Raw genomic sequence first — 27866 nt, forward strand, 5'->3', positions numbered from 1 at the left:
GGAGATGATTGTATTCAAGGACAAAATACCACGTGATAATCAGAGCTAATGATTAAAGCGGGGTCATTTTGAGTCCCGTTTCCAGTTACGGGGAAATAGCCCTAGTGTTGCTTCAAACGGGAAGTTAATATAACCAAACCAGTTACGGGGTTAATATTGCAGAATTAATTATAAAGTGTGTTTTCACTTAAGTTTTTAAAAGCTATTATCAGAATAAAAATTATAACGTAAAAAACAAATTGTTTTTGTATAAAAATGAATGTTTTTCGAAATAGAGTGTGCTAGTGATGCGTTTAGTTAAGTTAGTCATATATTTTTTTTCTCTCAATCTTTTTAAAACAATTTATTCTTTACACACAGCCACAGGAAGGAAATAATCACTGCTTAGGTTCTAAAACCTGATTCATCGTCTATTTTCAAGAAAACATATTATGAAACAAATCGCAAGCGCTTTTTTTTTTCTTTCTGAAATCATTAGTTATTTTGTGATATCGCCTGGCTTATTTTCCTTTATTTGTCGATTTTTAGAAGCATATTTATTAAGAACATATCAGAGATTCAGATGAATGTTCTTTAACCTTTATGTATAACCTTTTCAGAATTTGATACTAGCCAAGCAATTCTGAATATAAATTTTACATTCGAAAGAAAACACTATAATTTCCTTAGACAGATAATAATAATAATCAAACCCCAAGCAAAGTAAATGCATTGGTTTAAAGGAAAAAAATCCATTTATACCTCATTTCACAATTTTTTCATTAACAGCGAAAAAAAAATGAAATAAAATATTTTTTTGAATATAAAAAATAATGAAAATATTGTTCAATAATTTATTTATGAAAACAAATTTTACATATATTTGAGATATATCAAAGTATTAAAAGTGATATTAATGTTTTCATTATTTTAAAATTGCATAAGAAAAGCCAAATATTAAAGTAGAAAATATTGCGAACTGGAAAACTATCAAACGTCGGAGCTCTTAACGAACCGCATCAGATGATACTCACTTTTGATTTTCATGTTTGTGACCGCAACTTTTATTGATATATAAACTATGCTTCACTCATTTGACTAGAAGCTCAACACAAATAGCTCATGTACTCAGTACAAACTCAATACAACAGCAAATTCATCTTGTTTCTGTTCTTAAGGCTTTTGGTTCTAAAGTTACTTGATCTTAAAAATGTAAAAATAAATAAATAAATAAAAAATAAAATAATAATAATATATTCAATTCAGAAAAAAGAAAAAAAGTTCAAATTAATAAAAAAAAATATTTTCTAATTTTAATTTACAAAAGTACATAAAACTAGCCTGTAAACGTAGAAATTAAATATTAGTATATACATATGTAGAACTTAATACAAAAACATTCTCAAATAAAATAACAAACTAAGTCTTGAAAATTTAAAATCTGAAAGCATTTAAGAGCATTCCGTTGTAAAATCCGAATTCTTGCCTACGTTATGAGTAATATTCAGTCGTTGAAGAAAAGGGCGGGGGGGGGGAAGACCACAAGGAAGACGGGGGGAGCTGGGCAAGGGGTTCGAACTGCACCAAAAACGAATTCACATCATCTTTCGACACGTCCCGACATATCCATCATACGAAAAATTCTTTTTCACACCTTTAAAAAAGGAAAGCCCGTTATATATGTTAACTTATATACATATATATACGAGGGAAAGGGTAGAGTGTAGCAGCGGTAATCATATAACTCCACTCAATCACTCGTATACCCCCTTGCTTCGAAATTCACTTATTTTTCTGTCAATTTTATTTGTGAGTGAGGTGGGGTGGGCGAATGGTTCTCTGTCTGTCGGTAGGGGCCGTTCGAAAGCCTCCGGTGAGGGGTAGGCGAAGGGGTGCACGAGGGGGGTCGAGGAAAAGCTGAGCAATATGGAAAAGAGGAAAAGCATCCAGGAATCTCACATATATACGACAACGGAATTTCAATTTTGTCCCCAGCTTATGGAATAAATTCAAACGAGACTCTTTCAAATGCATATACACTCCTCCCTCGCGCCAGCCCCCACCCTTCCCTATGAAGAGAAGTGAAGAGAGGAGACCCCCGTTATTTTGCATGCATATGAGTGAATGTCGAAACGCGCTCCCAATCCAAGAAGCGCTGGAGCTCACCGGGATTCTCTTAAAACGAAAGGGGGGGGGGCTTTAAGTCACTCTGCTGAACACACACGGAGTGAAGAGGCGTTCACTACCTTCCCCTCTCATTCACATCACATTTCCGAATCCCTCTCCCCCTTGCCGCTCACATTTCCTTCATATCCAAGATTTATCCATATTTTGGGTTTCTTCTACCATTCCTTCTACCTTATATTTTCAGCTCTATTTTTATGCTTCATCCCCGCGTATTTTACCTTTTCGTTGTTTTCTCCCCCCAACATCTCCCGCTATTATTACTCGTAGCTGTATTAACTATTTATTGCAGGGATTTGTTTCGGTCACTGCTGTAACCCCTTTGTTTTGCTTTCCCTGCCCCTTTCTTTGTTTCACGATATCGTAATTGTTTTCGTTCGTCGGTAGCTGCTGCCAAGTCCCTTCCTTTTATTTTATGTTCCTTTCGCGATAGGGCCTTTTATCTCAGAATAAAGTTGGTTTTAATACCTTTAATAAGAAACTTGGCTCTGATTCTATTTATGAAGGGTGTTCTTTGTGGAAAATGGATGATTAGCATATTATGCTTGATTACGATATAAAAGGTATTTTTATTAAATAAATTTATTGTCTTTATGTAGTGAAAAATGGTCTTTCACAATTTATTGTTTAAGCAAGCAAATTAAAATTAGACATTTTATCAGCGAATTTTCTAATTGTGATTTTTATTACCTTTTTAATGTTGTAAGACATTCAAAATTTCATTCGAAAACGAAATAATGTTTTAATATGATGTGTGCGAAACTTTTCATTCGAATTTGCGCCCGTACAAAAACAAAATGAAAGAAGATACACCCAAGTTTTATTGCTATTTATGAAAAATGCATTTATATAGTGAGAAATTGGAATTCAAATTTTATTGTACTAGTTTTTGAATCATTTAATTCATCGGAATTAGTTATTTATTAAAGAACTTCCATTCAGATATTTTTTTGTGATGTAACAATACATTCAAGTTTTCAATATAGCAATGAAACGTTGCTTTTATACGATGAACGACTTTGCATTCATGGTTTTTTTTTCCATATAACATCGAAGTGACATATAAAATTATTTTGTTTTATTACTATCATATCTAAAAAAACAGCTAACACTGCTCTGAAATTGATAATTTGCATAAAAATTATCAATAATTATAGATAGATTCATTGTATTTAACTTGCATATTCATTGCATATATCATAGTATAGAGATTCAAGAAATATTGTTTAAAAAAATCAACAATAATGATATTCAGCACATATACAGCAAATGTATTTCTTTAAAATTCATTTCACTATCCATTGTATTTTTTTTTTCTATATAACAGTAACAATTTTGTATTGTATTTTTTAATCCTTCATATCACTTTTCTGCAAAAGAAAAAAAAAATGTTAAAAAGATGTGCAGCTTACAATTTGTAGGAATTTGAATTCTCACCAAAATATGGGAAAGCGCAGTAACCGTAAATGCAATAACATATTAGATGGAAATGTTTCATTTCAAAAATAATTTAAAAGAAAAATGTGAATAATATTTATTTAAAATGGTTTCTTACATTTAATTTCTAACAACCAATTCAATTTTTTTACTGTTTATTCTTGTAGAATTTATATTAGAAATTACAAATGAAGGTACTCTTTATACCAAATTGCAACTTAGAAAGGCTGAAACACCGAATTTTGGCTATGAGTGTTTCAAACTCATTTGTATTCGGTATTCGGTAATAACCATGTACATAATATTGAACTTAAATTTAGAATTTCAAATATGATTATTATTATAGTAATGTATCGATATATAAGTACTTATGAATAAACAAAAGGGAAATGTAATACAATTTTAGGATAAAATTATTTCAAATACATCGTTTATTTTAATATTTATTTCTGGATATGTTTTAATAAATAGTTTGCAATTTCTGTATTTTATGCAAAGAAATATGAAATCAAATTAACTGTATATAGTCAGTAAAATCATATTAAAAACATCTTTTCAGAGGCTTTGCAGTCTAACTTCTTAACGGTTTAATTGATACTTTCCTTCGACAACCGAAAGAATATGCATCTAGGTTATTTCAAGAATAAAGAAAATAATACTGTATCTATATTCTTGCAACTATAAGAAAGAGATACAATAAATTTCAACTGCAATGCACAATTTTTCCGGCACAGAAGGTAGCCTATGAAAGTTTTTCTTTGGCATTCTTTAATGCTTGTCGATATATTTGGAGAGAAATCTATCCTCTCCAAAATCAAATTCATTTTCTTTTATATGTAGCATTGTTCCCCCACGAGAGATTGCTACGCTTCGCTAGAAAATTTATAACCCAGAATGCGACAGAGCGCAGGATTTGAACGCGTATTTTTCGGGCTGTACAGCTATTCGGTGCCGACTCAACAGCTCTGCATTTAGAGGTGATTCTTTTTCTTCCAAGAATCGATAGCTGAAAACGAAAAGTCTTTCAAGAAGTCATTGAAAATTGGGAACACAGAATAAGATTTGAATTTCCTAGCTCTAACGTATGGATCGAGTTACAGCATTGAAATAATCTCAAAGCTTTTCTTTTTTTTATCCTCGATATTTTTTTTCTAGCGCAATTATCTTATTATGATCATAGAATTCTGTTTTGATACAGTATCAAATTAAATTTTTTTTCTAGCGCAATTATCTTATTATGGTCATAGAATTCTGTTTTGATACAGTATCAAATTAAATTTTTTTTCTAGCGCAATTATCTTATTATGATCATAGAATTCTGTTTTGATACAGTATCAAATTAATTTTTTTTTCTAGCGCAATTATCTTATTATGATCATAGAATTCTGTTTTGATACAGTATCAAATTAAATTTTTTTTTCTAGCGCAATTATCTTATTATGGTCATAGAATTCTGTTTTGACACAGTATCAAATTAAATTAATCTGACTCTCTCATTTTCTTCAATTTTTTTTGAATTTAATGCCACAGCATGATATTAAGGTACATCATGTTGTTTTTCCATTTGTCATATTTTGGTATATTACCTTATAATTTTTACCATCATTTACGTTTATTTTTCCTAAGACATGTGTGAATAAATATACCCATTCTGAATATATTATTCTTTTATTTTGTTAAGATTAATTGATTCTTGCCATTTTGCAAATTATTATGGGTTTATACTCCAGATTTATTTTACTTCCCTTAAATTTAATGTCCTGATATATCTTCTTTCTTTTTATGCTGGCTTAATTAATTTTTTCATTTTTATACTCGCGCTTGTTTCTTGTAGTTGATTTACATAGCTTTTAAAGATGCCTTTTATTGATTTAACTACTGTTAGATTTCATTTATAATTCAGTTGGTGCATATAGCGAAATCTGTTTTTTTCCGTTTATTAATACACACCAACTAATAATAATATATTAGCTATAATATTTTACTCACATATGCAATAAGGAACGATTAATAAACATAATCCACACAAAGCAGACGTATTCAATCTGATTTCAAGACTAATAGATCCTCATCGATATATCATAGATTTTTTTTTTGTATGAATTTGAATCAGCATTTTGAATCATGTTTCTTGTAGTTGATTTACATAGCTTTTAAAGATGCCTTTTATTGATTTAACTACTGTTAGATTTCATTTATAATTCAGTTGGTGCAGTATAGCGAAATCTGTTTTTTTCCGTTTATTAATACACACCAACTAATAATAATATATCAGCTATAATATTTTATTCACATATGCAATAGGGACCGATTAATAAACATAATCCACATAAAGCCGATGTATTCAATCTGATTTCAAGACTAATAGATCCTCATCGATATATCATAGATTTTTTTTTGTATGAATTTGAATCATCATTTTGAATCATCAATTATGAATTTGTATGAATTTGAATCATCTATAGAAACGACACTAGATAAATATTTTATCATTCCTTATCGTTTTTATTGATTAGTCATGAAAATAATACAAACGCTTACAGATTTGTATTTTCACCAATTGTGATTTTATTTTCTGCATGTAACCGATTTCTCATCCAGGTTTGTTGCAGCTCATTTTCTTGAATTCCCGAGAATTTTTAAGTCGTTTTTGGTGGGATATTTTTGATGGGAAGACTTAGTATCTTGTATATGTGTGGTAACATTTAGCAAAATGCATTAAATCTAAAGGAAGTTAAAGAATCTATCCATTTTTTTTATCTCATTATGTGTGATCATTTGTACACAATTTGAGCATGTGGTTGTTGTACAAACAAATGGATGTTAGTTATACAATTTTCTCATAGCTTAATAGTTCATTAACCAATTTCTGTGTAATCATATGAAAATTCTAATTTATTGGAACCTAAGGCGATCTTTCGAAATATTTAATTTCCCAGTTATAATGAAGAAAAGATCATTAGCTTTAATTAAAGTTTTTTTAAATAATTTTATAAGTATACATTTTATTGCATATCTTTTACTGATTCCTGTGTAGTTTTTCTGACATTATTAACCCGTTTAAATGACTATTAAATGTTATTTAATAATTAATTAATTAATAAATATGAAATTTTATTAATATTTCCTAACACAATAAGTCAAAAGTATTTGCGAATGATAATTATTGAATTTAACTGGAGTTTAGTAAGCATAATTTTTTTTTTTAAATTTGCAAGTCCGAATGTCAACCACATAGTTAAGATTCATTGTAATTGATAAGTTGATAAGATTTTCAGACAGGATAATCAATTTTAATTTTTCATCATAAATTAAAGTAACTATTTCAAATTTTCATTAAATGATTTAATTCCCTAATAACTATCATTATAAAACAGTTACAGAATTAAAAAAAATTGAATATTAATTAAACAATGGAACATGTACTGTTTGTTTGGTTAACGCATGCCTCATTAAATATAAATTATTTAAAATTTATACTATCGAGGAGTTTCAATATTTAATTTTTTACTCTTTCATTTATGAACTTCATTAGAAAATATTTAATTTTGTCTGATTTTTAAACAGTAGCCTATAGATTTTGCTATTAGAAAAAAGTGCTATAAAATAAGTGATAAATGTAAATTTTTCAGAAATAAAAGGTTTTAAAGACAAATTTTTGAAATATTTTGTCAAGAATTTATATTATTTTTTTATCAGTATAATTTTAAGTTTTAATTCCCTTCTTTACTCATGAAATAAATATTTTTCTTAAAAATCTTACTTTATTTTGCATAAATTCTAATTTCTAATGGTACTGAAATTAAATTGAAATAAAAAATAAATATGAAAAGTCAGTAAATGAATATCGCCTTTTAGCATTTATTCCAGATAAAATTAAAACAAACATTTAGTAATATCAATTCCGTCTTTACTATGTGAAAATGCAAATCTTTATTTCCCTTTTTACTATCATTTCAACGTTTTCTTACATTTCAAGAATATTTCTACTATTTGTAAGCTACGTATAATTTTTTTTCACATTTTTTTAAAACAAAAACAAAGTTACCTGTTAGTAAATAAATACTCTTTCACGCTTTCAATTGACTTACCCCCATCAATATATTACAGAAAAATGTAAAAATAAAAACTAAATATCTTGGGGCACTTTTTAAAGATAAATCGCACCCTATTGAAATTTTAGTAAAGAACTTGATGAAAACAAATGCGATGATACAAACATCACTCAAAACTCTAGGACACGAAATAACCCTTCTAATGCCCATAAACAGGATCTTTTTAAACTACTGTCTCTGTCACTTTTTAGCTCATTGAAGTAAATGGAACAGGATGGCATCTGGGGGGTGATAAATGTATTTTGCTGAACCTCCACGTGTACCTTGATGACGCTACCTCCCTCGAGAGCCTTTTCGACGACATCAGCAGTATTTTTTTGTTTAATATTTTTATTCTTTTCGTAGATTAAATATTCACCCGTCTGTCATTCTCCTTGCAAATCAGATATTGTCTCTGGGGTTGTCTGCAGCTCTTAGATCAGATTGTCAACAAGATTCATGTCCTGTTGGCGAAATAGATTCGTCGGTTTAAATAGGAAGGCGGTGAAACTGAATGGAATAATATTTGGTTTGGAATCATTTAAAGAGATAAAAAAAAAAGGATAAATAATTTGCGTATAAAACATGCTTTCTACAGCAGAAATTAATTCAATGTTATTGATTTAGATAAGCATGTCTGATAAAAAAAAATTTTCCTTATATAACTACAAAATAATCAATCATGTAAAACTTCTATAAAAATTTGTCAATAAGGAACTAATTTAAGCTCAATTTATTGGAGAAGCTTTTTTTAATATCTAGATGCTTTTTTTTGTTTAGTTTAATTTCCGTTCGTTTACACGTTTTATATGTGTGAATAATTCGTATTCCACTTGCAAGAAAACGGTATTAACTGCTTAATTGATTAGATTAGCCTGATTTTGAACCTAGGCATAGTTATTTTGGGGTAAACCTAAACTTTTCGAGCTGCAGTCTGATGAAGAGAATGACAACTGAGAAAGCAAACTATTCTCTAAATGTTCGTTCTGCATTGAATGGAGGACGCTTAACTACGATGACGTCAGTTATGTACCAGAGCCACTTACATGGTGGAATTTCGGAGGTGTCGAGTCTCGAAATATATCATTCAAGATTTTGAAACCAGATCGTGGATCAAGAAAAGTAAATCATCGCTCACAGTACATAAAGTTGTACATTCCAAAATTCCATTTTATAGGATTTCAGTTAGAAAATTCGTAGTCCTAAATATTGCTAACGAATGCCAAATCGTCTGTGCCTAGAATCATGGTGATTAACAAGGTTTATGATATGGTGAATGGAATGAACATAATATATGAATACTCAAAAAACTATGAATTTCCTGGTAAGAAGAATGTTTAATCTTTAATTGCTAAAATATTAAATAAGACTGTTTGATATAACACTATTTCCTGAAGTAACCATCTTGGATTTTGGTAATTTGATATCAGATGACGACACGAAGTGGTGTCAATTTTTGGGTTTCAACCAAATTGAATTTTTGACGAATGGCCTTTTGCATTGTGAATGACAATGCATCATTCTGTTTGTACAATTAATACCACAATTACAAGGCAGATGAGCTCACTACCACACATTTTAGTTCAGGTATAGTTATCAGCATTAGAATGTTAGGATGTATATTTATCTGGTCGTTTTCATCCCACTTTGAAAATCGAGCGAGGGAAAATTCATGGAAAAAAATAAGTTAAGGAGACTCCTTTACGCCTTGACTTCTGCAAAAGTCAAGAACAGAGGACCTGTATTCTCTTCGACAGAAAATTCGGTATAATGCAGTGATGTATAAGGCTAATGATAAGTTCCTTATCCAGTGTAAAATGAATATTATCAAATTTCCCAGTCATTGCACTATTAACGGTAAATTATACTAGCTTCGGCAATAAGTGTAATAAAATTTGAATTATTATTTACATAAAATGGCTTAAGTTCTCACTTTCTTCTTCGGAAGATGAAGATTTATATAACTGGTTACCAATTTCTCGTGACCGTCAAATATTTTTAATTCAGTAAATTTCATGTCAATATTTTTCTGTTTTTTCTTTCATTGATACAGTAAGTATAAATCAGCTTTTTGTATGAGTAAAATTGCACCAAAATCATCAAAAGAAATCATCTATTATAAATAAAGTAAACCAAATGAATAATTAGAAGATGTGTAAAGCAAATTACCTCACATCTTTAAAATTTGGCAGCAATTACGTTTCTTTAATAGCAAAATTAACAAAATAGATCAAAAGAATTCATACATATATGCTATTAATGATTTAACTCTTGACCTTTAGCCATCAAAGATATTTCTAAATGATAACAATGCCTTCATTTTATTAAAGGAGATGATGACAATGAGTTTCAAATAATGGTATCACGAATTCTTATAAATAAAATCGGCGGGGCTTTTCTCAGGACACACCCTCGATTAGAAAGATTTAGATTGTCTCAAGAAGAAATTTAGCTTGGACAATCTTCAGTTAACCCATGCTTTTTTTTTTTTGAAATGGCCAGTCCATGCCTCTCAAACTTCAACAGGGCGGTTATTTTCATTCAAACTGCAATTATGATTGTGGATGAACTGCGCTTTGAGCATGCCGCAACTGAATGCAAGATATATTGTATACAATGAATCATGTGTGGTCTGGCAAGCGACTCTGCCATTGGAAAGTTTTCTAAATGTTTCATAAAAAGCATTATGTCACATTTTAAAAATGTTCCAGAGGTTCAGCCCAACTAAATGACTTTGAGGGTTAGATGTTTGAGTTGATTTAGAGGTATCATTCGTACAAATGCAACTGATGGTCACTGAACCTAGACGCTTATTTTTTTTTTGTATGAGTATTTCTCAAATAAAGATGTTTAAAAAGGCATCTTTTAATGGATTTTCCTATAAGAAAATGAACTTTACTATATCTCAGAACTATTGAAAAAAATCCCACAAAATAACCTTAAAAATAATTGAAATATTTTATATATTAAGAAACTTATAATTTTGTTCCAATGTAGCTTTATAATCTTCAACATATTATCCGGTATCTTGTGCATAACAGATTTTTCTACTTGAAAAGGATCTTGCGGCTCTGATATAATAATTATAAATGATAAAATGTATGAACAGGGGATTTTTGTAAGAATTTCTAAAATTGTCGACGTAAAAGAGGGTTCATCTCAAATAAAGCAGCAGAGAGATGCAGCAAGCAGCAGCAAATGTAGCTTTAAAAATGATCTTACAGCATTATTGCTTTAAATTCCATAGAATTTATGACCAAACACAGTCAAGCAAATCATTATGGACTAAAAGATATCATTATAACATGTAAAGTAGTTACTTTTAATTACATTTTTTTTTGTATTTTTTTATGCATGTCAAATTAAAATTGGAACTGAATTGTCCAGGCGAAATTTCATTAAAAGTAAAGAGTTAATGATTTTTTTTCACTTGATAGGTGCATTAAGAATAAAGAGTATTGAAGAAGCATTATTTTAAATAATATGCAGGCAAGATTCGATTACAGGTGCGTTTAAAAAAATTAATATTACAAATTCTAAATTTAAAAGTAAACTTAAAATAAAAATGAAGCGAAAATGCGGACATTTCTTGAATTATGAGATAAAAAAATGATAATTTTTCACAAATGATCATTGTTTAACTAAACAAAAAGCTCAGCTCGACTTTTCTTGCTTTCCGTTTTTTTGAATCAAAATCAGATGAAATTAGATTGGCTGTTCAAATATTTATAATAAAATTATGATAAGCAAATTATTAATTAATTTATGCGCGGCAACCCTCAAAAAAACAATTTCTTGGAAAACTAACAAAGCCAAAGCATAATTTCTTTGTAATGAATAGTTATTCACATTGCTCAACCAATCAAAAAGAATTATAAAAAAAGGCATCTCCTTCAATTTAATGTTTACCTTTAAACTATGAAATCTTGGAGGGAAAAAAAGAAAAGGGGGGGGGGAGGCAAAGCAAGCGGAGTAAATAAATATGTAAAGATAGATGTTTCCGTGTAATGATAAAGATAGTGTTTTGTGAGTGTAATTTTGTGACTCACGTTTGAACAGGTCATGTTTAGACTACTGAATAAAATAATAATTCCAGCCTGGTACTTCTCTACGGCTTCTTCAATTACTTTTATTTATTTTTTTTTTTTTTATAAAGGCACTTTGAAAACAGTAGTTTAGAATTCTAATTGGAATGTATGGAACAATAATTCAAAAAATTCCAACAAAACTGCAGCTTGCTGAAGCAAAATTACCAGTTTCCATCCATAAACAGCACTTAACATTAAAAGAAACCGTCCCTTTTATTTAAACGCACGAACTGTAAAAGATGGAAAACTCGAGAGGAAATTATTAAAAGAATATGAAAAGAATGTAGGTTTCACCTTTAGATCTCTCTCCACCAATCAAAATCTTCCGATTTGTTTTTAATCGGTGAGAGTCGGCCTTTCTGGACACCGCCAACCATTTATTAACTTCTGAACAGAAATTTCTATAGCCATGTAAAAGATGGTCAACTTTAATGCCCCCCTGCCCCTGACTATGATTACACTTCTTTTATATCCGATAAATAGTATTATTTTTTTTTTTACCCTTTTGCTGTAGTTGATTCGAAAGCTATCATTAAATATCAAGTGAATTCCTACTTCAGTGGAAGAAATGGACATGGTTCTTAAAGGCATTTATTATAAATTTGAAAAGAAAATTCAAAGATAGGATACATAGATTATTTTTTAATACTTCCTCATTAGATTTGACTATTAAAAAAGGATTCTATTTATTGCAGAAGATCATGATTTTTTCCCCCTTAGCAAAGGAAAGGCATTGAATGAAACCAATTATACGGAGGATTAAAATTCATTACGTTAATATTGATTCAAACATTCATAATTTGGTGTGGAATTTATTTTGAAAAAAAATGGATCATACATATTAAACGAAGACAATTTTTTTTCTTTTCATTATTTCTAATGCAAATCAAGGCCACATACTTTACAATAATTTTTATCGATTATTTTCCTCTTCAAATACTATAGATTTGATAAATTCCATAATCAAGAAGATTTGAGTTCTTTCAAACAGATTTTTAATTAGTAATACAACAATAATTTACAATCGATCAATATTGCTAAATCTAATTTATTATAATTTAGCATATAACTACTTTGATTTCAATGTTCCACAACTATAGTTGCTTTTTAATAAATTTTGCTTACTTAATTGAAAGCCGTATATAAGCTGTAAACCAAATGAACATTTTTTTTTCAAATAAGCTATATCATCAACTACAATTTTGAGAAATTAAATTCACTGCCTTTTCATATGGGATAATTCCGGTAGGAAAATTAATACTACGATGGATTCTAAGGGACTTAAACTCAATGCAGAATATTAATGAAAATTCAATTCATTATTATATAGAGCTCTCTGAAATGTTGTTAGTAGCGAATCGGAATTATAAGGTCTCTGCTAGATAATGGTTTAGTGGCAAATTCTCAGTTTTGACGTAGATCTGAAAACCAATTTTTCTTTAAATTTGTCTTGTCCGCTGATATGGTGAGAGTTAAAGGAGACGAATATCCAAACTTCTTCCAGAGATGTGATGTAAGAATTTCAAAAAGGCAACGCATCTCAGGCATCGCCTTCTTCTATGATAATAATAATGCTAAAAAAATACCACGAGCTCTGTTCTAATATAATCCTTGATATAAATAGCTGCTTTTATCTGCCAAATCTATTCTGAAAAAATTATTTTGGATTTTTCTATCATTCAGTGCAACTTGTATAGAAAACATAGCTTACTTCAATGTTATATAGTAATATAATTGTAAATAGCGAATAGAATTAATAACTATGAAGGATTGCAGAAATAAAATAATTCTTCAAATATGAATTTGAATTTCTTTTAAGTATTTCAAGGAACAGTGAATGTGGTCGAAAGCAAATTTGAAATAAAACAGATAAATAATCCAGATACACTTATCTTTTCAGAAAAAAGTTTATTAAATTATATGCCTATTTAAAAAAATCCATGTTGGAATATGCTAATGTTGAAATATAAGAGAAACATTTTTTTTAACAAGCATGGTTTTAAACAACTTCAGTGAAGTTAGCATTAAAGAAAAAGTTATTTGTTTTCGGTTGTTTTACAGAGCGATTTCTCATGCTGTACAAGATAGTCTTAAAAGTATCTTTATTGACTCAGGACTCAATAAAAAGGAGTTTGTCCAAGAAGTTTTTAAAGTCCCGTTGTAAGCACTTTCTTGTTCAAATAACTTGAATTCGGCCTTTAGTTAAACTGCAATGTGCAAGTGTCAGAAAAAGGAATTACATTATGTGCTCACCTAGGTCTAACTTGTTAGCCCCAGTCGGAAACAGAGGTATAAATGTTTAAAGAGAGGTTTTTAAAAGAAATTTTAACATAGAATTTCTTACATGGGTCAAATATTGTTCGGATTTTAACGAAAGATATTTGCTACTGATGATTCCCAGTTTCTCCTCAAGTTAAATTTAAATTTAAGGGCAATAATAAAGCATTTGAAGATCATTCACACATGAATCATGATGTATTTTAAAATGGCGTTTTAATGAAAGGGTGGATATAAATACAAAATTACACGTGTATCAACATTATATGTAGATATAAATACAAAACTAGACTTTCAGTATTTCGCAAAATACTAATGTGGTATCAAATTTGACTTCCAATGTAGCATAAAATATTAATAAGGCTATTTCAATTTATAAATAATAAAATAAATATTAAATATGAATAGGCCCTATAAGAAAAAAAAACATGCTGTCCCGTATGCTATTGAATCTAATTATTGTATGTAAAATGTAATTCCTTAATTAATGACTATTCAATATTTAATCACCTGATTCAACAGATACATAACGCTAATAAAAAAAATATAATTAAAAATATCAAAAATTCAATTTTTAATAATAATAATTGCGGACATAACAACAATATTAACTAAGGGCATAAAGACAAGCAAAAACATAAAATTAATAAAATTTATGAGCAATTTTTTTGAAGGTAGGAACGTTTAAAAATTATATTGCTTATGCTTTGCACACCCATATACAATCAACAAACAAAAGCGTTTTCTATCTCTAAATCAGCGACTTTCATTTTTGTTTTAGCACATTAGGATATGAAAGGTTATTATGATCTTCACGGCTAAATTTCAGAAATGTCCACTCATATTAGGAGTGTTTGATTACATTACAGTTGAATTTTCTATTGTGTGGAATTTTTCACAGTTTTGTATTAATATGAATTAGTAATCAATTTCAGAATTTTTGTAATTTGTCAAAGTTGTAATTTTTAAAGTTTTTGTTGCAAAGTAAGCAAAAGAGCTTACTACTTCTTTAAACCTCCTTAACAATCCTATTATTTTTAATTATCCTTTGTTTGGCGCAGTATAGTCAAATACGACTCTTCCGCCAATAAACATCATAAACCTTTCACCTAGGTTTTTCATTTTTTTGTTGTTGTTGTTAAAACTTTATCGCCCCGATTGCAATTACAAAACAGGTAAAAATAACGAATAATATACCTTTTTATCTTAAATAATAAAAATAAAAAGGCATAATCTATTGCCTTATGCATCATTTTAATGAGCCGAAATTATTTCTATTTGATCTTATTTAAAACAGAAATTTCTGATGCAGGATAAGCTCTGCCAGTTTTGCTCTGCATAACAGCATTTATTAAGGATTTCTGTCCATTTATTAAGCTATTATGATCTGTTTATTGCCTAATTTATGATTTCTTCCTATCACTCAAATATTATAACATTGTTCATTTTGACATATCTTCATCAATACATGCATCACATTCAAACCTATTTATCTATTCCTCCATGCATTTTATTGCAGAGACTAAATATTCTGTCTCTCAACGGGTACTCAGCCATACATTTTACTAACTGGGCAGTTTTACAGCGCAATGGTTTGTGATCGATACAAGCGAAACCTGAGCCTTCTGTATTCATTTTTTTTCTCCCACTTTTTTCTTTACCTCTTTTCGGCGAAAAAACTCGACATACAAGAAGAATACTGAAGAGTTCTTTCATATTTTTTTTATTTCTCAGTAAAATTTATTTTCGTTTGTCTCTACTGGAATTATTTACAGCCGTTATAGCAACAAAGGTTTTGTAACCAAAGTGGCCAGAATGCTGCTACAATTAACCTTTACAGTAGAGAAAATGATGTGTAATGGTAAGGGCGGCATGTGGACCGCGGACCATATTTACCTGTCGTGGAATAAAATATGCGGTGGGTTATGGGTTTTTGTTCCGAGCACATATGCATTAAATGTTTGTCTTTTACGAGGCTATTGTAGAAACACTTTGAATGGCTTGTTTCGGAGCAGCAAAAAGAGACACCAGCATTACATAATCGACAGTTGCACTCATCTGCCTTTACATCTTTCTATTTACATAGAATCTCTGCATGTGCAGTGTGTGGAAAATGTAACTTTGAACTAGATTTATAGATCCAAGTTGAAAAAAATGTAGAGGTGATAGAAGTTCTGAAAATAACCTTAAAATTTGTGATATACGTTTTTATGTTCCAGAGTTTCTTAAATGTTTTATTTCTTAAAATTTTCAGTTATACGTGCAATGAAAAAAAAACATTAATAGCTAAATTGAATTAATTTTTAAGGATATAGAAGGGACAAAAATGCAGAAAATAAATCTTACATTCATCATATATTTCGTTTTGTCAGTTGAAAAACGAAAGTTGAAAATTTTTGAATTTTCATCAAGTTGAAAATTTTTTCCTCCTTATCTTCTATGTTATAGAATGTCTTAAATCTTTACTGTCACCTTATATTTTAAATTTTTTAAAAATTTCTTGCTTATATTCGCTGTTAAAAAGTATTCCTTCAAGTTTGAAAAGTTAGCGTTGAATAAATATGTAAAAAATAATCTTTACGATTATGACATTGAATCCAGCATTCCACATTTTCTGGGTTATTTTATCCTCATGTGCCATTTTGAGTTTGCAAATTTTTTTATGATTAAATTTCTGTTCAAAAAATTTTATCATCTCTCTAAAAATGCATATAATTTGGTTAGTTTTACTTAAAGGTATAAAAATAGAGAGTTATTACATAATCAACAATTGCATTTATCTGCTTTTAACTTCTTGCTTGTATAGAACAGTTACACGATAATTATTGAAATGCTGGTTTAAAATGTATTTATAAATAAGATTAATAGATTCAAAAGTATATGCTTGAGAATGTTGAAATAAAATCTTGTCCGAGAGTAAATTTTGTATTTGTGATACTGAGCCCTCTTACTTTGAGAATTACTTTCACAATCCATTTTGAGCCAATAAAAATGTAGCGGTTCTAAATTTTGTCGAAACAAGCTACGAAATATTAATAACAACAAAGGAAATGAAAAAAAAGATATTTATCACCTCAAAAAGGCTTGTATTTTGGGGAATGAATTATAAATTATTGATGAAAGTAAGCAAATTGTGCTTTACTGAGGGTATAAGAAAAAAAAAAAAAAGATCAACTATTCAATTTATGTAGAATGATAGGGAAAATAAATGTAATTAATAAAAAAATTTATATTTAACATTTACTGTCTGAAAATGTAAAAATTATAAAATACAAGAAATGTTTTATATTTGTGATATTCATTACTCTACTGTAATGCATTTCTAAATTTTTCTCATCACAATTCATTTACAATGGAATTTTTTTTTCTAATCTCGTTTCTGCTCCAAATTTCTTTCATGTATTTTATTTACATGAAAAAAAAGAGTGATAAGCAAATATATTTTGTTTATCCAGTGGTAGTAGCATCTAAAGTAGCATTTTAAATGAAATAGAATTTTTAAAAAATATTTTATAATCTTATAGAAGTTCGTATTTTCATGGTGCACGAATTTTCCTACGTGCAATTTTTCTTGTGTTTGTATTTCGTTTTTCTGTTTCCAGAATCAATATTTTAAAAAGCGATAATACATTTACTGTGACAAATATTTGCTTGATTTATTTAAATTAATGATCTGTTTTGAAGCTCGTTGATAGTTATTTTAGATGTACTTCATAATTCTGAATCATTGTCAAAGGACGGGGGCATCACTTGAGTGATCCTTGTATCCGAAACACTTCCCCAAAGAATGAACAATTTTTACCGATTTATTGCTTTACAAATAAGGCCCAGATACAAGTGGAAATCTTAGAATGGATGCATGAATCTTTAATCATTTCAAAATGTTGGAATCGAAATCGATCCCTTTTTAATAAATTTACAGAGTTCTATCCAAGAACGTAGAAAAGGATAACAATAATTTCGGATTTTTTTTTCTTTCACACCAAATATATGATTTTAAAACGCACAAATATTTGGTTTTCGTGAAATTTCCCTCCATATGCCCCTCCCCTCAATCTTTTACCGTTCATTTCTAATTTAAAGAGTTAGGTATGATTCAATTGATCAACTAACTGCACTGCAATAGAATTTCTGATATATTTAACTCGCTTTTTCGAATAAATTTACCCTCTCCTAAGTATGCGGCATACATTGCATGCATACACAATAATTAATAACAAATCCTGACAGACAGTCGATAAGTTAAGTTTGTTAAACAATTGTGTCTGCCGGATTAACGTTGGCCATGACGTCATGGGCCAAGGACCCGAATTTTTTGAGGCGGCTTCGTTCAAACAACTCGTTCTGGCTCGTTGAACGCTAAAAACATATGATGGTCTTTTGTTCAAGATTCCGCAAAAAATTATTAAAATGGGAGTGATTTTCTTTTCACTCTTTTGTCATCTTTTGACTGAGACAGGCGGTTAGAAAAAAAAGAAAAACTTGCAAAAATAAACCTTCGCGTATGTAAACGACGATCCGTAAAAGAAGTGGCAGAAATGCTCAGCTAAATATATACGTTCAAAGAAACAACAATCTTTCAACGTTTATTTATTACTCCCGAATCCATAACTTTAATTTTCAAACGCTTTTCGTGTTCTTTAACTTCAGTATGGGGAGTTGCATATGGGCATTATTTTTTTGCGATGGGGTTTATTTACAAAAATAGTCGTAGAAATGAAAACAAGTTTTATTTACAATAGAGCATGGTCTAGTTTTTGTATGGCCGTAGAATAGGGAAAGTTGTTTATTTGTTTTTTAGTTTTCGATCTAAAACTCTTATGAAAACTGAATCTGCATGGATTTTTTTAAACACTTACTTTGAGAACAGAAAGGGGATATTTCTATATTTGATATCTGAAGAGACAAATGGCTAAGGCGTCTAGAGACTCCAGAGCCACAATTCGAAAGTATCCGGATAAAAACATCAAGTATTGACTGTCTAACTTGAAATCTAAAATAAGAATTCTTCAATCGTTTTTCAGCATGCTGAAAACATTTGGAAGGTCATGTGAACATAAAAATAAATGGCAGCTTTCTTTTACTAAATCGTGGCTTCGAGTGCTAAGTTCCGAATAACTAACAATACACTTTATCTACCAAACTTTATCCTCCTTTAATATGATTAAGAGCCATGAGAATGCTATAAAATCAGTTATTTATATTAGCAGTTTTTTTCCGATTTTTATCTTTTTGTTGATAATTTCAAAGAGAAAACTAAAAACTTTTAGATTTCTTAAACAATTAGCCAATAAGGTTCCTTTAGTATCTTAACATAGCAAAAATTCTGAAAGTGCATTTTTTGTGTGTGGAACTATATTCGCGGATTTTTAATATTTGCGTTCCGTTATAGGCCAATGGATTCGATTTGAAGGACAATTTAGAAGCGTGGAGAAGTCTCCCCTATGCTGCATCCATGTATTATCCTTACGATTCAGCAGCCTTAGCGGGTTATCCTTTTCCTAATGGGTGAGTAAATATTTTCTAAAATTTCTAATCAATTTTAACTACGTTTTCCATATATAAAACTAATTCCGAAAAAATGCCGTTTAAAGGTGGGTTTATACAATTTAAAAAAATAAATGGCTTCTTTATATTTAAATTAGAAAATATCAGATTTATAACTTCACATTAGAAACACTTAGCAAACAGTTTAGTACGTCAAAAAAAAAAAAAAAAAAAAAAAAAAAAAAAGATGCAAATTAAAATATATACCATTTTATTTGAGATAAATATTTTAAGCTTTTAGAATAATAACTTCATTTGCAAAATATGTATATGGAAAATTAGTAATAATTAATATGAAGTTTCAAAAGGAAAATTATTTAGCCTTCAGTAAATCCTTTTGAACCAGTAAACTGTTAAAAATCGACCTCTTCTGAAAATGCATATCTAAATTGTGTCAAAAAATTTAGCGATGACGTGTATACTCGTCAAACACAGAGTATATGTAATGTCAAATCATGCTGTGATGAAATGAACTTCTAATTTTTATTTCAATAATCACATTTATTTACTTAAACTGATTTATTTTTTTTTGCAAATGAACGAAAACAAACATTAAAAAAATAATTTATTGTTTTAATTTGCTGTTAGAGAATGGTATTGAGTATGGTACAACGCATACTAATCTCTCATTTGTTCTTTTGATTTCAACTTGATCTCAAAATATTTTAAACATCTTGAAATTTAGGAATATATTTGCATTTTTACTGAAATTGAAATTCAAACGGCAAATTGTCACTACTTATTACTCCTGAGGAATAAATTCATCATAACGCAAAACGTTGTACTTTTTCCATGACGAGTACACTCGTCAAAACCAGTTAACTGGTTAATATATGAAATAAAACGCTTCTTAATTAGGTTCCAACAATTATATGTTTTATTTCTTTCCCTCATAATAATGTAAACATTATACAGATTATTTAATTTCATATCTTAAATAATTTCAAATAACAATATTTATCTTGAATAAAATTTAATTTAACTAGAAGCTAATTTGATGAAATCATTTAAAAATCAAATGATACGAAAAAATAAGTTATAAAATTAAAAAGTAGGATGAAACATTTTTTTTTATTAATGAAAAATAATAGCACTGTGAAAGTTAAAAATACACCAATCCCAACAGTATTCTTTCCATTTTAATAATTAAAAAAAAATACTTTTTTTTTTGTAAAATGAAGCCTAAAAAATATTCCCGAAGCTTTGTTTATCGTAACGTTCATTAGCTCTGAGAATTTCTTTCAGCGCTGACATGCAATTTTTTTTTTTCTTTTTGGACAGGATTCTTATTTGGTTAGAGTAAGAAAATATATCTTCATCTGGCAAAACAATACTGAGTTGTAAAAAAAAAATGGACATAAGGGAAAAAATGGCTCGCTTTCCAAGTCATTTCTCTATTTAAAAAAAAAAAAAAAAAAAAAAAAAGGTGGAAAAAGAGAAAGACAGAAGAGAGCGCAGGAAACTTGTCCTACACAATAAAAATGCATCGGCAACTTTTTCCGATTACATTTACAAAGAGTGCCGGAGTTTTCGCTATGGATGAAAAAAAAAAATGGTTCTTAACATAATGGATGAAATAAAATAAAAAATAAGTCCGCAGAGAATGTTAAGGCTGCATCAAAATATCTTGGTTTCTGAAAGTGATATTTTCCTTTTCTTCCATTTGCCTCTTTTTTATATATATAAATATATCTACGTATTTTCTCATCTAGAAGAATTTGGTAGGTGCTTCTTTTTTTCCACAGTTTTTCCTCTCTTTCTCTGTTTTCATCTTGCACGACGCATGCAAAACATTCTCTCGCGAATTTTCACCCTAGGAAAAAAAAAGCATACAAAAAACATCTTCTCCCACTTTGTCATTCAAATGCAAAAACACCGAAAATGAAAACAGGGCGTCCGGAAGGGAAGTAAGAGAAAAAAAAAGGGGTGCACGCAGAGTTTTATGTATGCGTATATTTATATACACATATACACAAGCATGGATACATATACATATATGTAGAGAAAAAGAAAGAGTAGGGTTTTTGAAAAACAACAAATGCGAAAACCGGGTAAAAGAGGAAAAAAATCCGTATACAAATGAAAAGTGCAGGGCTCTGCAGCCCTTGCAATAGTTGTGGCGAAATATAAATAAGCCACGAATGCGGCCTGGTAGCAAAGGTGGGCGAATGTATGCGGGATCCGCAAATTCAGATGTGTGCGTGGAATTTGTGCCTGGAAGGCATTTATATATGTAAAAAGTATATAAGCAGATAACGCCGGGGCGCAGAAGAGGGGCGGTAGGGGCGCGGAAGCGAGTTTTTGTTTTCTTTGTTCTTTCTTGCTTCCACATCAGTCAGCCAGGGTGAATCTGACCAAACCTGACATGAGTAAGGCATTTGAATAAGCCCACGTGGGGGTGGTCGGAAAAGGAGGGGGCTGATAGATCTCGTGTCGAACAAACATCCCGGGCCTCAAGGAACAAGGCTTCACGGGGCCCTAAGCCAGGGCGCCCGCAAGAAGGGATTCACCGTAATGAGCACAGTCAGATTCGAAAGCCATGAAAAAGGGGCGTGCGAGTCAATACGCCAATTTTTCACTCAGTTACGAGTCCCGATAATGGGATAGAGGGTCTGAAAGGGGGGAAAAAAGGAGAAAAAAATTTCGAAGGAATAAAAAAATGTTAATAAAAATAAAAAGCGCGGAACGCTTAGAATTTTCTGCATCGCTCGGTTGAACTTTTTATACCGTCACAGCCCACCGAATATTTTTCTTCCCTCCCTTCTTTCAAGTTTGCCTCTTTTTTTGCGTCTATTTTTTCTATTTATTTTTTTGCATATAAGCAGCCCTTCCTCTCCTTTTTTCCAGTTACTTGAGCCCGCTCACTCCAGTTTGCATATTTCCGTATCTTCCGCCAGGAACGGGAATCTAAGGGATCTGTTGAACTCACTTCATTTCTTCCTTTGATTCCGAAGACCACTGATACTCCCTGTTATGCCGTACCTCCTCCCCTATTTCCTCGATCCAATTACCACGACGAAATGCTTTCCGACGTTTTTTTTTTTTTTTTTTTTTTTTTTACCCGATCACTCTCTTCTTTACCCTTTATCCCGCTCTTGGAGCTTTGTACTGGGTTACTCCGTTCTCATTCGCGGACGCTTATTTGGAGTGATGTTAAAAGCTGTCGAACGTTAAGTCTGGAGAGCGAGGGGGGAGTCGAAGCGAAATCTTTGCTGTTCAGTGTGTATTACTTGCTTTAAAATATTTTTTTTTCTCTTCTTTGACATATTTTGAAAGGAGCTGAAAAAGGCACTACAGAAAAGAGGATTCCATTACAGAAAACTGAAAAATATCATTCTTGAAAGAGTAATGGTCTGTGACTGTTTTAAAATCAACTAATAGTCCTTGCTCAGTACAATGCAGGAACACAAAAGAAGATTCTGTCTTTTCTTTAAAATAAATACTCGGTTTTAACAGTGAACAACGACAGTGAAATAAGTACTTACAAGAATTTATCTTCACGAAGACATAGGAAAAAAAAAATAACACTAAAAGCCTTATAATCAACATGAGAAACCAAGAATGCTTTAAAAATAATTCCATTAGTCGGACTTCAATTCAGTCAGCAATAATTGAATCCAGATATTTTTTTCAATGTGTTTATATATAAAAATAGTAACTTATTTTTATTCTTTTTGCTCTTTTCAGATCATTAACTAAAGAATATTAACTCATTCACGCACGAATGGCTGAGATACAGTATTCTTAGAATTTTGATTTTCAGATTGATTTTCTTTTTTGTATTTGAGCTTTTATTTCTGGAGGTTGACATGTCTTGTGAACAATTTTAGAAAAGCTTACCAAATGAAACAGCAGGAGTCTTGTGTCCTGAACTTTCTCGTGTACATTCGCAACATTACATGTCTCAGATATAATATTTTGGCTTCATAGTGAAGAAAACTGAGTATGAATTTTGGAGGTCTTCCCATTGATACTATACAAAATTCGACCAAAAAATCTTGTTTCATTCAATTGGGTTATCGAGTAACTGAGTTCGTATAAAACAACAGTAGAACGTCCGATTAACGATTATCCAGTTGAAGCTGATTGCTTTATTTAAAGAAGTTTAATTCCTTTTTAACGGCTTCCTGTGTTAAAATGAGAAAAGAAACAGAGGCATAGTTGAAATGAATACGCAGCTGTCATCAAGATTCCAAATTATTAAGTCATGCGAAGTCATGATATTCGGTTAGTCTTTTTAGTCACAAGTTGCACATTTGTATTTTTTCTTCATGTTACACAGACACACTTTTATTAAAAATACAAATGGAATGGTTTTATCCCACCTGGTGGTACTTCGACACGTTTATAAAGTGAAGTATTTTTTTTTTCGCGGGATCCAGGTGTCACGACCTTTAGACAACGAATCAAATGGTTGGAGCCGCACACGCGCTTTGCGCACGAACTGATTTCATAATTCATGTTGCAATTGTTCACGAGCATCGTGCAAATCCAGGCAACTCCTGATCAATTCAAAAATGGGCGTTATTGGACGAATATGTGCAAATAATTATTGGAATTGAATGGTGGGAGTCATGTGAAGTATCGTGCCAATACGATTAAAATTGATAGACCTTGCGCGTGGCTGCAAGCACGCACAGTAAATAAATATCAACGTATTGTTCAAAAATAGGATTTTTGAATCAAAGATTACGATGTTGAGATTTATTTAAATTTTGTTTAACCGATTTCATGAACGTGATTATTAAATTAATAACTTTTGAAAATATTTATTTACTTGGTCAAAGTGTATTCAAACGTTAAAGAATAATAATTTAGAAATAATATCTAGAAAAGATTTCTTTGATATTAATAGATACATCGCCTATTTCTCAATCATAGATTTTTTTCCGACTTTGTATAGATTATTCAAATAAATTTTAAATTTCATTCTAAATAGAAAAGGAAATTGCTCTTCTAAAAAAGATTGACAATATGGAAAAAAAGCGAATTTCTTTTTAAATTCGTCTATTTATAATCATCTCAACTTTTGAAGATTTTCAAAATGCACTTATGAATAAATATTCACACAAATTCATATATACTTTCAGATATATCACATAAAATCGTTTTTTATACGAACAATGTTTATAAATTTGAAATTATATTTCAAATGCGAGTAAAATAGGCCCTGCAAAATATGACAAAACCTGGAAAAATGATTCGTATTATTTACATCATAAAGAGCTTATCAGCATTTGAGAATTTCCTTCTTAGGTTAAATTTATGGCATGTTTTGATTGTAAGTAGTAAATTTTAGAATGAATAAATTTAAATTTCTATTTACAATTATTTTTTTAAAATTGCATAATTAATTTTGAAAGGATGTTAAACAATGCTATTTTTTGTCAGCAATAAATTTATAAGTGGTAATTTCGATTTCAAAAGCCATACAGCAACAAAAATTTTCGATACATATCTCTAGTTGAAAATATAAGTAATTCTATTCATCGACTGAAGCTCAATTCGACATAAATGAAGAGATTATTCATTTTACTTAAGTGCCGATTTTCTAAATCTTCATCATTATTTTGAAACCATGTATTATTTTTCAATTTCGGCATCACTATTGCCTGAGCTTAATTCTTCCCTGTGAACCCTATCATCACTAAAGCTACCCATTACCTTTGCTATGCTTGGAAGGGTTTCCTGTTTCCTGAATCTAAATGACATTGTTTCATGTTCCCATGTCCCAATGCAGATGCATTTTTGCTGCGATGTGGTTTGGCATTTTAAATTCTTCAGCAATCAAAATATTTTCTTTCAGATATCTTTAAAAAGTTTTAATTCATAATTTGTTTAAGCTTTGAAAATGAACAATTGAAGACAGGCAAGGCAGGTTCTGTTTTTGTATTCTCGCTACAATGTTACAAAATTTGTAAAATTCATTTGAGATGAAAATATTTCTAATAATTTCTCAATGTTTTGCTATGGAAATATTTCAAATATTTTGAAATAAAATTCATAAAGTTTAATCGTGTAGGAAAAGGTGGTGAAATTATTTTGGCATTTTAAGAAGTTTGTCTTCGGAAACAAATATTTTCATGGATTTTATTCTAATTCTTTATTTCAGTAATTTCTTACATCGACCTATTATATATTTTAATTTATTATAAATTGTTACAAAATATCTGTATTGATAATGAAAAACTTTGGAAACGCAGTAGTTTTAAGATAATTGTCTACATTTTGAAATTAAAAATAATAAGCGATTAGTTATACTGAATGCACATTCACTGCTATGCAAAACCGAATTCATTAAAATGTACATAAAAAAGTGATAATTTTGAAGTGGAACATCCGAAAAATTTATATTCTATATAATATTTAAATTGAAAAGCTTTCATTTACGCATATTTTAAAAATTGCTTGTTACTGCAATTAAATTGTTGGACTTAAGAAAAATCGTAAATAAGATCTTTCATCATTTTTTTTCCCGAAATTAAATAGCGATAATTTTTTTTTAAATGAAAGAAGATGAGAAAAGTTTGCATTTTTTAGTTCTGTTTCGTATTTATATACGCAGAGATCAACAGACAAGAAAACAGTGCACACTTAAAAAGATTTGTTAGAAAATTTGTTACAATATACAATTCCGGTCACAAAAATGTAAAATTTCATCGCCCTATTCCATTTATTTTTAAATTATAATATTCATATGCATACAGGGAGTCCGATTTCCCTACAAGTTTAGTCCAAAATTTGACAGTAATGAACTATTTTGTACATTAAGCTGCATAATAGATCTGATCTGTTAACGCTTTTCTGTTTTTGACGCATCATATTTATAGAAGGTCGTCTATATCCGAAAAAGAGTTTTCTGAACTAGGAAAAATTTATAACGTGGATACACCTCTAAATTACGAGTTTGAACATTTTCATTGTTACAATACCCTTTTTTGTATACAAACAAGAAAGTATGAAATTAAGTTTGTAATTGAAGATTTATTCTATAAAGATATATCAGTGCAAATTTTCCGCACGTTTTGCTTACACTGAAGAAAAAATCCTTTTCAGTTTGTTATAAATTCCTACATGTGAAGTCTATCGATTCTAACTCGTCGTGAATCACGTAAAATAAACCGAGCTGTTAGTAAATGGATGGACAGGTGTGCTGACGGAGCAAGGAAAATAAACGAGGGGTGGAGAACTTGGCGCGTGAGTTAAGCGTGCCCTCCGTGGCAATATCGTGCAGATTGAAAGCCCAGTTCCCAACACGGAGGCATTCATTAGTGTGGAGCGCAATTTTGTCCATAATTGCCCTCGACGACTGACCACTACTTTCGGTATGTAAATATTAATAGCTAGCCGGACAATCATTTAAACATTAGCCTTTCAGCAACTGGAACACAGGTCGCTTTTGCGTCGGGTGTATGTATTATCGTCCGTTATTGATTGGAAATGATAGCCATATGATTTTAACGCCATTTTGCACGGTATTTTAATGAAGTAAAGACTTTATATTAATGCCTTTAGTTTATTTCTGTTCTTTACAGCGTTTATGTAGATAATTTCAAAATAAATTCATGATACATTAAATAATGGAACAGTTAAGATAATTAGTAAATAGAATATCAAAAATTGTAACAAATATTCTTCCATTCAATAAATGATAGCATAATTCAGGATTCGTGATACGTTGTTATATTTAAATACTTCTTCAGGAATGTGATTCAAATGTATTTCTAACGCACAGCAAATAATGCATGTAAATTCTTAAATATCTTGATATATTAAAATATAATATTTTTTTTTCAGAAAATAAAAACTATATAATTTTTTTAAATCTTCAGTTATGATTATCAATTTTGTGTAGTTTTTTTTCACTACAAGACTCTTGAATAAAAATAACTTGAAAAACATTTATTACAACGTGTGTATAATACGATAGAATTGTTTCTTAGATGCTGAAATTATAAATAAAAGGAAATAAGCTCAAATTTGTATGAGTTCAAAATAAAATATTCATTAGAAATTTAAATAAGTTTATGAAATTAAATTTTGGATAATTTTTATTGAATGGCTTGATTAAAAGCAAAATTGAATTCTTTATAATGTTTAGTACTTGTGAAATCTTCCATGTGCCTTATTTTCTGAAAGAGATGCCCTTAGAATTTCTCTATAAATTAACTATTTTAATTACTATATTTTTTCAAGTCTAATCATTAATAAAAATATATTAATTCTAACTTGTGTTGTGTTTTATTTTTCAATAATTAGC

General features: G+C 29.8%; 1 protein-coding gene across 4 annotated transcripts in view; it reads left to right on the forward strand.

The window, feature by feature from the left end:
• Positions 1–27866, forward strand: part of LOC129962007 (iroquois-class homeodomain protein irx-3-like) — a 199841-nt gene that overhangs the window by 161476 nt on the left and 10499 nt on the right. For all 4 annotated transcript variants that reach the window (XM_056075671.1, XM_056075672.1, XM_056075669.1 and 1 more), the window contains exon 3: positions 19452–19567. In XM_056075671.1, coding sequence (XP_055931646.1) covers positions 19452–19567 — 116 coding nt within the window. The remainder of the gene's footprint in view (positions 1–19451; positions 19568–27866) is intronic.

This window comes from Argiope bruennichi, chromosome 2, assembly GCF_947563725.1.
Source record: "Argiope bruennichi chromosome 2, qqArgBrue1.1, whole genome shotgun sequence".
NCBI lineage: Eukaryota > Metazoa > Arthropoda > Arachnida > Araneae > Araneidae > Argiope > Argiope bruennichi.